The following is a 10,813-nucleotide window of genomic DNA, read 5'->3' on the forward strand; positions in this document are numbered from 1 at the left end:
TATTATTATTATTATTATTATTATTATTATTATTATATTCCCTTCCTTTTCTGTCCTATTAAACTGTCTTTATCTCAACCCACGAATTTTACTTTTTTTCCCCGATTCTCTCCCCCATCCCACTGGGGGTGGGGGGGAGTGAGTGAACGGCTGTGTGGTGTTTAGCTGCCTGCAGGGTTAAACCACAACAGGAACATTTAAAAAAAAAAAAAGGCACATCAGAAAGAACTGTTTTATCCTGTAATTACAGGTCATAGTAGAATTCATGGATTTTTCAGGTGACTGATATGAGGGAAATGCCTCTGATTAAAGAAGAACTCATTTCCTATAAAATGAGGTTTTCAAATCCATATGTTCCTTCAGCAATGATAAAAGCAGTCTTTTTTTCTTTTTCTTGTTTGTTTTTTAAATGCTGTGTGCTTTTGAATAATGTAGCTCTTTTTGAACAAAGGTCCCTACTGGTCTGAAAGGGTGAGTGGGCACAGCTCCGTGTTGGAAGAGCTATGTCAGTATTTGCAGGGAAGTTGGCTACTTCCTTTGGCTTAGCCAGCTGTATACTGCCTTTATTTACACAACCTTATGTGGCAGTGAACCTTTTCACCGAATTCAGTATTTACGGACTGTATTTGTTCTGTCCAGCTGATGCCAATACACAGTATATAGGTTATTAAGTATATTTGCAAATACTTACATCAGCATATTCATGGAATGGGGAAAGGCCAAGTCCCTTCCAGTAAGAGCTGGTGTCAAACTCAACCCTGTATATTCCTTCTACAAACTGTTCTTCTGTTGTGAGCTCATGGATCTCCCCATACTCTGTGGTTTTCCTGTAATGATAAAATATCTACATAAATATTTTATACTGTCATTTAGATGCTAAATGGAAACAGTCAGTGTGGAATATTAAATAGCAGCGGTGCTGCACAGCCAGATTCTACATTGAATGGTTTCTAATAATCTGAAATAATTCCCTCCTTCCATGTAGTGTATGTTTCCATATTGCAGAGCCTGTCCTTGCTACCAGCTCATCCATATACGTCACAAATCAAAGCTGGCTGGCTTTTTTTGTCATTTCTGTTGCTATGGCAGGGATTATAGTTAAGGCCTTTCTTTTAATATTATGTTTAACTTGTACCAAGTGCCCTCTGGAACCAGATGTTAGTGGCTCAGGAAAAGGATCGTCATGATGAAAGGCACGATGCCAAATCTCAAATTATAATTAAAGAGAGAAGAGAGATTTTAGTGGAAAATTATTTTATTCTCTAGTTATTAGCAGTGAGGCTATAGGTTTTACCCCTATACACTGATGTGTTTTTATGTGACCCTGAGTGGTAGCGTCTTGGAACAGCGGTTTAGCGTCACAAGATTTTATTAATTTGAATTACAATGCCGTGGTCAAAGAGCAGGGGCCTCTTCCACTGGGTGCCATATAAATGAGCAATAGGAACTCCCAGTTCAGAGAGATTATGTACTCATCTCGTAACAAAGAATTGTGGGTGAATGAAGTCCAGAAGCAAGAAGGAAATATAGCTGGCATTGCACCCTATTTGTTTGAAAAGCAGCAAGCTTTGTATGACAGCTGTTTAAATATTTACATACTTCGCTTCTAAGCCCCATTTATCTCTTTTCCTTCCTTTTACTTTATTTCTGGGTTTTTTTACCAGGTTTTAATTTTTTTTTTCTGCTGAAAATATTTGTTTGATATTTATAGCACTTCATAACCACATGATGTAGTTGAAGGAAAAATGAAGAAAGACTTGACTTGAAGAACTAGTGGAACTTGCCCAGCTTATGGCAAGGAGTGGTTGTCTAGGCAGAAAACAGAAAAGCTTGATGAGGAAGAGAAGGAAGGGAGAAAGCAGTGACACGCTGCTTATCAGAGACAGAATCAGTTGTGCTACTGCAGCTTTTCTTTCCCAGCCGCTGCCTCCTCCTTCATCTTCTTTGTCATCTTTGGTTAATTGTGGTGAATGAAAAAAGTCTGAATGACAGAGCTTTTGCTTAGATTAAGAAGTAACAGGGCTGAAAACCCCATGCTAATTTTCAGGTTTTCTTACGTTCAGCTTTAGCACTTTGAAGACTGACGAAAGTCTCACTGGTCCAGCACAAGTGAAATCAACTGTATTGAGGGTAGACTAAACCTGCAGAGAATCCAAGCCCTGTTTGAAACATGGGTCACAGGTAATTTGTGAAGTATACCCATCTGTTTTCTTTTTGGTTTAATTAGTACTTCCTGTCTTAACCTACTTTGCCTTAATAAAAGGCAATAGGTAAAAGGATGAAGAATTCATTGGCGAGTGTCCTTGAAACCGTGAAACAGAATTACTGAGATCCTGCAGAAGTGTTCAGAGTGCAAGTTAGCAATTCACAGACATCTGCTTATAAGTTGGATAGTCTAGACACAAACCAACTAAAAGGAAAAATGGTGTCTGCCTCAAAATCTTTGTTCAGGCAAACAAATAAGTTTTAGTTTGAGAAAAGTGTGGATGCAGCTTGAATGGTGCTTTCCCTAATGGGTACTGACCCAGAGTTGCAGATGTTAACCATCCAGAACAGGTGGGAAACAGGAGTTCACTTGAAGACTCTCACCCGCTACCAGGAGTTAATGGCTCTTCCTTAATTTTAGTTATTAACTGGTAGCCATTCAATGCAAGTGGTCTCACAAGCAAACCCTTCAGCATTACTGCTGCATTGACAGCCAACAGGACGGTGTGCGATTCAGAGCCTGGCTGGGATTAGCACAAGGCAGAGGATGCCCTGCATTCGGCCCTGGTAGCAAAATGCTACAAGTGATTCCTTCTGAACAGCACTTGTATTTCGGTCTGAGTGGGGAAATAAATATAGTATGGTTGCTTATTCTTAATAGGATGTGGACTGCCAGCATCTGCTGTAAGATGGACAATTATGTTAAAAAAGGTGTGCTTTTCCAGCAAAAAATTTGCAAACCACTGGTTAAGTTACTACAGCTCCAGCCTAGACTGCAATCCTCATCCTCTTGTCCACTGTCTGGACCTTAGTTGTATATTGTGACCAGGTTAAATCTACACTGTCTGTGCAATGACATTTATGAACTCTTGGGACACGTGCTGCACTGAGATAAACTCTGCCCTTAGGTGCAGACTGCTGAGAAATATCTCAGGAACAGGAATTATTATTTTGGAGTTTTTTAAAAAAAAAGGCGGGTGGTGGGAACCACTTCAAATATGCTGCAGTTTTGGTGGTTTTTTTTCTATGATTTACTACCTAGGTCACATAAGAACTATGTTTGGTGAATGCAACTCTTGAACTACATGATAAGACCTACATTTCCAAAAACATGTGAGGAGTGAGAAGGTCAAAGCTAGTCATGGGAGGAGCTTATATAGAACCCAGATCACATGCTTCCTAGGTCTCTGTGCCCTAAAGCCTTCCTCAGAGTGCATCTCAGCTTGAGTTATCTCTTCTTGCATATTTTTGGCTAGACTAATTTTGAAATAAGCCTCTTAACAAAGTCAGCTGTTGCTATGCTAACTTCATCCCTGCCTTTTAAATACTATTACCCCAAGTTCACTAGTTGCTAGGTGCATTTGCTTAATTCCCTAAAATGTGTTAGCAAAGTAAAAACAAACAAACAAAAAAGTAAAAAAATTAACTTTTATAGACATTTGTACAAAATGTAACTTTTCCATATGCATCTGCTAGGCACTGTAACTTCAAAATATTATTAACCTGACAGGAGTAGTTACAGATTGTGTTCCTCGATTGCAATCAGATTTTCATCTGATTTAACACAGAGAAACTCTGGTTTTCCCAAAAGAAAAAAAATTGCAATCATGAGTGAAAACCCAGTTCAAACAACTGTCATCAGCTAAAATCAATGGTATTGCTGAAAGCAGCCTTGGTTAAGATGCAAGTCAAAGGAAAGGTCAAAATCTTTACCTACAATAAAAATTGTGGTTTAATTTTCCTCCACTGCCTTCCCCCAGAAAAATGCTTCTCACTTGCCTAGGGTTAATCTTCTCAACTTATATTTAAGAAGAAGTGATTTGATTTTCTCAGGGGTGTACTGACCTAAAGTGTCAACAGAGGTTGGCTAAGAACTGCGGGATTTGTCTCCTTGGGCTTGTTGAGAGCAGCATTGCAAACTGAACAAGAAAACACTGTTATGCCCCAAAAGTGAGGGCATTTTACACTGATGTTGCATTTATCTTATTCCTCTGTAAGGTGTATTTTGTATTACATGTTCAAGATCACTTGATGAAACATTTGAAATAATCTGGGTTTCCTAATAATGGCAGAAATACTCACTAAGGATGAGACATTATCCTTGTCTCCGCTTTCTTTGACAACAACGTGTCATTTTTTCAGGGAGTTTCTCTGTTCGTTAAAGTATATAAATCCATTCTGAGAGTCATTTGTTCCTAGATTAACATTTGGCATTTGGGAGTGGAGGTGTTTGTTTCTCCTTCAATCTCCTAACCTTTCTTGTTCCTTTTCAACGGGGAAAAGTATTTTTTGTTTTGAATTTTATAAAAAGCAACCCCTCAGATGGAGAGAAAGGTACCTCTCTCCTTGTAGTCTTTTCCTCTGTTTTTTTCCCTGCAACTTTTATGTAAATCATACTATAAAAATCCTACTAAAAGACCATCAGATGCTCTGGTGGCTTCTGCCCATGCTTGTTCTTGTCATTCTGTGCTTGTATATCTTGCTGTTACTAGAGATTTCTCTTGACTTATTTAAAAATCTGATTCACTGAGTTGTTAAAATGAAACTTAAACAGGTGAGGTATTCAGGCATTTGAATTTTAGTAACCTGTATTCCTCTGTTGCCCATACTTTTCCCACAGACTGAAGATAACAGCATTATTGCCTGCCTCTCAGTGATGTTCTGAGGATGCTTTATATGTAGTAAGCTGTCATTCCAGCAAAAGCCATGCAGATCTTTAGAAATGACCACAAACAAATGCTGAGATTGTGCTTCTGTGTTGTGTTACAATGGGACTCTTTAAAACTTTCTGGCCAAGGAGTTTCTTCCAACCAGCATGTTTGTTACACAGGAGAAGACAACTAATGCACTTATTGTTTGCATGTGTACAGACAAAGCTTACAGAGAGGATTTTGTATGTGACTGCTGCAAATAAAGCTCTATATCCATTGCATATGAAGATAGTAGGTTAGTCCGGATTACCTACAAAATTCTGCTTTATAGGCTTTTAATTATTTTTTTCTTTTTATAGAAAGGAAATATAGTACTGAAGCTAGGAGAATAATTATTAAACCTATGCCCTTACAAAGATAAGATAAGCATCTCAACATATTTTTACAATTAGCATGTATTTCAGTCATGGATAAGTTCCACTTGAATCTGATGGATTTTAGACCAGAATTCATGTGCTGTTAACGGTGATAGTGTGACACGTGCTAGAAAACATACTGCTTTTTTGATTAGAGCTCCATTCCCTTTATTTCTCAATTGTTTGCCCGAGGGACCTTGAAAATGGCTCCATAAGACTGAATAACTTACCCAGTAGCAAAGTCCTGCCAGCTTCCATCTGCAGCCTTTTTAAAGACTTTAACAGCTACGTTAGCTGCAGGACTTCCTCTGACTGCATCCAGCACTTTCACCATGAGAGGGCATTTGGAATCAACAGAGCCGTGGGAGACCTTGGGGAGAGTGGGAGAGGTTGTATAGGAGCTGTTCACCAGCCCTGCAAAAACCTTCTTTCAAAGAAAACACGGATTCTTATTGCAGAATTAACGTTTCAAAAGCAAGTTCTTTGCCAAATGGTATTCAAAGCTAGTTCGCAAACATCTATTTCTTAAAGCAGAGTATCTTAGAACTTTATACTGATAACTTTATTACACACACACAAACAGATTGCTTGATAAATATTTAGAGTTGCGCATGGCCCTGGGAAAATATTAAAAAGTATACCTTTTTAATGAGGTCACAAATAAGAAAATAGTAAATTATTACAAATGCAGGCAGAGTATGTTAGCCTAGGAAACCAACAAAGAAATACGTATGACATCCCTAGGGCTGAAAGAATATTTGTTTCTTAAGCTTTGTTATACTATAAGGAATCCTTAGTCATACTTCAAAAATATTTTTTTAGTGCTTTAGAGAAGCACTTGTTTGGTGAAGGAGGTAAAGCTGCCTCTGTATTGAAGATAGGGGATGTGAGTAACAAACTGACAGAAACAGACAGAAATAAAAGGTCACACCTCCTAGATCCCTGACCCTTTCATAATATCCTAAAACAGATGGCTAAACGGCAAAAAAAGAAGTTTTAAGAATTCTGAAAAAGCTACTTAAAAAATGGTAGTAAAATAATACTCCAGCAAAGCCTAATGGTTACAAAATTTCATGGATGAGGAGGATGCTAGTCAACTAGAAAATCTAGATTATCATTCTTGTAATGATTGAGTTTGAATAAAAAGAGACTTACCAGTGGTGCAGCTTCAGAGAAAAATACCAGTCCAGCTAAGAAAACAAAGAGCACAGAGTGAAAGGCCATTCTGTTTGCTGTTAGTGAGCCTTGGTGTCAACAGCTAGGAGCTGAGGGGATTTGGGATTTTATAGCCCATCCGACAACAAAACAGGCTGCTTATTGGGTGCCCATACGACTCCAAATCTGCTGATTCTGATTATTTGCTTAGTAAACAGTCCAATCCTAGAGTCAGTCCATGAATAGCACTGCCATTGCAGTCAATGGAAGGACTGCAGAGAGCAAAGAGAATAAGTAACGGACACAAACATGACCCTTGCCTGGGGAGATTAGGCTCGTAGAAAGCTCTCCACAAAATAATGCAAATGACCCTTGTTTGCCCAGAAATCCAACCAGTTCTAGATCTTTACCTTGCCCTCAGGTTGGGCACGATAATGCCCCAATGCTTTCTCTGGGCTTGCTCCATGTTTCTTCTCAATGTATTCAGTGCTTTCTGAAGACCAGTTCCCACATATAGATGCAGACTCAGGATACGGGTGATGGAGTTTGTTCATTGTCTGGCTCAAGCAGTGCTAATGGTCCATGCTGGGAGACAGATTCCCAAGCAGTTCCCCTGCTTGTTGAAAAGGAGCAATGTTGCTTTTTGAAACCTAATTTAGATAGGATCTGACAGCATCTGCCTTTCACCAGAAGTTCCTGAGGATTCATCTTGCCTAATCTTCAGGTAGACATTGAGGTTTCCTCTTAGTCACTGGGAAGAGACCTCAAGAGATCCGTCCCCTTGGGAAGATAAAGGTCTTGGAAAAGTGAAATGAGTCCTCTCTTGTTCCATATACCCCAGGAGAGCCAAGGCAACTAGCATAGACTGGTAGCTTATATTAACATCTAGCTAACGTTCTAGTTGCCAAACTCTTATTAGGCTGGAAATGTTATTGTTATGCTCTGAAATGTACATTTAGGTAAGAGGTTTTTCAGGGGTGAACTCAGCCCCAACCTAAGTTGGGAGAAGTTGTCAACTGGTAAAGGTCTCGGAAAAGTGAAATGGGTCCTCTCTTGTTCCATATACCCCAGAAGGAGGGCTAAGGCAACTAGCATAGACTGGTAGTTTATATTAACATCTAGCTAACGTTCTAGTTGCCAAACTCTTATTAGGCTGGAAATGTTGTTGTTATGCTCTGAAATGTACATTTAGGTAAGAGGTTTTTCAGGGGTGAACTCAGCCCCAACCTAAGTTGGGAGAAGTTGTCAACTGGGAGAGTAGGCATGGTGTAGCTGGGTTTCTCCAGCTGCATCACATAAAAATTGTCCATACTGTACCCTGTGTTAGTTGAGAGGCAAAGAAACAGGCCTGTTTGGCATTTCCTTCTCCCAATGTCCTAAACAACCCTGAGTCTACACTTCTGTTCTCAGGAGCTGGCACACTTAGTTTTTACTGATTTCACAGTATTCTAACAAAAAGCAATTTTGCCTCTTAACTTGAATAGGATTATGATGAAGGTCTTAGAGAGAAGTTGTGGACGGTATTCTCTGGTGGCTTTCATGCCTTCAGGCTGCTTTATGCAGTTGTTCTCTTTAGGCAAAGTTGGTGTTTGAAAAAATCTATACTACAGTGATCTCCTGAACCAGGATCAAAGTGCCCTTTGTACTTACAGCAAAGCAGGCTGATACGTAGGTATCATTCTACACTCACTTTGCATGCACATAAAAGTCAATGCAAGGTGCCCAGCAGTAACAAATCATGATGCAATCTAGTGCTTGTGGGTTGTATACAGACCTTAGAAAGGCAAATACAGCTCTTAAATCTGTGCATCGACACTTTACTTCATTATTTTGCTCTCACTGTTTGTAAATATTTTTCTGAAGCAGTAAAACTTTGTATGTCAGGGAGAGAAATTATCTGTATTCTAGTGCAAGTAGACTGTCCTGTCATTTGCTATCAGCTGTTCTGCAAGGAAATAATGCCAAGGAGCTAATGATATTGGCACCTGCCTGTATGTGAAATTGCTCTCCTATAGGAGAATAACTACAAAAAATAATTATTTTTCCTGTTTTCCTGCAAGGTAGCAGTTTCCGAAAAATCAGGTCTACAGGGATAGTACATTTCAACTGTCCATATTATCAACTTTCCTCTTTTATAACATTGACCTTTTGGCAGCTGGTTTTTAAAGTGAATAAGGAGCATGGAAAATTCTAAGCCCAAACATGAATTTTTTTTCTTGTCCTTCATTTGCTGTTTTTTTCAACTCTCGCCATCCCATACATAGCCTAGACAGGGATCCTTCGACTATTAGCAGAGACACCATTCTGAAGGGAAATTAGACTTTGTGTGTTTGTGAATCTCCACTCACACATTTTGCAGATGACTAGATTATTTCTGTAAGTTTTAAGATAGAAGTGGACTCAGTGAGAAGGTAAAAAAAAAAAAAGTCTTTATTATTTCTCTGATCTGGAAGGCTATGGAGCGTCTAGAATTTATACAGAATTCTACATGTGAACCTAATTTAAAATTACTATAGCCTAGTGAAACCAATGCTAGGTAGGTCTTCCTCCTTCCATTGTCAGCCTCAACCTACTAGCACAATATGCTAATGCTTTCTGTAAAATGTATGGGAAGGCTCAGGAATTTGGAATAGCTGGCTGAGAAGAATGATTCTCCCTTGGTGGAGAATCAAAACGTGATTGTGGGAGGGAAAAGGAGAAAGGGGATGGGTAACTGCTGAGCATCCAAAAAGTGCTGATTGACTGTTGTCTGTCTATTATTGTTAAACCTTTTCTGTGCAGTGGAGTCTGAAGCTTATAAACTGAATAACTTATCCCAGATAAAAAAACATGGGAATGTGAAATGACAAGGGGCTGAGCACTGAGGAGTAAGTGGGGCTGGGAAAACCTAGGCCTTCTGAAAGAGTAGGGAAGCTGCCATGAAGAGCAAGGAACAGGGCAGCTCCCAGAGACTGCTAGCAGGATACACGCCACAAGGAAAGTGGTGCAACACAGAGCCTTTGCACAGAGCAATAGCATAAAAGCCCTACTGTAAGAAAAGAGTAAACAGAGTCACTGAAAACTCCTCAGAAAGAGATATTTATTTAGGAATCCTGGTGTGGAAGAAACAGTAGGGTTATATAGCTAATACAGAGATAGCATAGGGCTATTTGGGGGCTAGGTGACACACAAAACCCAGAAGAAGGGGTGGTCACCCAGCATTACAGGGTGATTAGGGGGCCGGAGAAGAGAATGGCAGAGTCCCTAGTGTGCACAGTAACCTCAGCCTTATGGAAGCCAAGAAGTATGAGACCCCCAGTTATGGAAAAATTTAGATAATCCTAAAATATGTAAATGCTTTAAGGCTTATCTGAATTCCAAATCAGTTGAAGTTCATCTCTGAAGAATTAGAATTAATGCCTATTTTTAATGAAAGTATGTTCCCTGCTTGGAAGCATTACAGTGTTCAGGTCAAGAACAAACACGTCCTGCTAATACTCTTGTTTATGTCAAGGATTTTTCCAACTGCGCTACAGTATTTTTCTTTCTCTTCCATGTAGTCTCACACACTTATGCTTGTTTTACGTAGATAAGCTCCTTATTCTCTGCTCCATTCCCTTCTATTTGATTTTATTTAGAAAGCCAACTGCTTCTACAGGACAAAATGCTCAGACAGGCTGGAATATCTGACTTTGACTATAAAAACCTGTAAGCTTCTCCTGTGACATTGGAGTGAAAGGGGCTGATAGATGGTAAGCCATTCGGTAATCTGGATAGATTTCCCTAGCACCTTCCAAAGAATTAATGAATTCCTGAACTCTGCAAAAATCCTTTCTAGAGTATAGAGAGACCTGAATGTGACACCTTCCTTCACTTTTCTGGAGTAACATTCCATAGGGACTTATAGGAAAAGACCTGAGATTTACCTCTCAAAGAAGTTTGCCTGAATTTTCTGAACTAGAGTCAAGAACTCTTTGAGTTTTACTCCAGATGTCTGCCACTGAGTTGCTGTGGCAGAGCTCTGGCACGTCAGCGAGTGCTCAATGCAGTAACTGCTGAAGCCAGTGAGAGATTTTCTGTTGATTTCATTATTTGCTAATTATGTAACATTTTCCCTCTCTCCAAAGCCAGGGAGAACACTTTTCTAATTAAAAAATGTGCTCAGGGAGGTTCGTGTTTGAGCTTGAATTTCAATTTGTAAAGGATTGCATTAAAAAATAGTGGCATTTCAGGTTTGTGTGGTGTGTGCGTGTTTGTCAGCCTGCTGCCCATTTTGATTTTCTATGAGGAGTATGTCTCTATTTAGAGTTTTAATGATCATTCTCAGATTTCTCTGTTCATAGGACTAACACTGGCTATTTTAATGGGAAGTGAGGAAACACTACTGATCTTAATCAGAAAAATAAG

At 39.3% G+C, this 10,813-nt stretch overlaps 1 protein-coding gene across 1 annotated transcript in view; it reads right to left on the bottom strand.

Moving 5' to 3' along the window:
* The window catches only part of LOC103923153 (transthyretin-like), a 10,360-nt gene extending 2,193 nt beyond the window's left edge, over positions 1-8,167 (bottom strand). Inside the window, 5 exon segments of the mRNA XM_009331432.1 lie at positions 692-827; positions 5,503-5,642; positions 6,428-6,462; positions 8,078-8,126; positions 8,129-8,167. Coding sequence (XP_009329707.1) covers positions 692-827; positions 5,503-5,642; positions 6,428-6,462; positions 8,078-8,126; positions 8,129-8,167 — 399 coding nt within the window.
* Between the last annotated feature and the right edge of the window lie 2,646 nt (positions 8,168-10,813).

Source organism: Pygoscelis adeliae, unplaced genomic scaffold, assembly GCF_000699105.1.
Source record: "Pygoscelis adeliae isolate BGI_AS28 unplaced genomic scaffold, ASM69910v1 Scaffold108, whole genome shotgun sequence".
NCBI lineage: Eukaryota > Metazoa > Chordata > Aves > Sphenisciformes > Spheniscidae > Pygoscelis > Pygoscelis adeliae.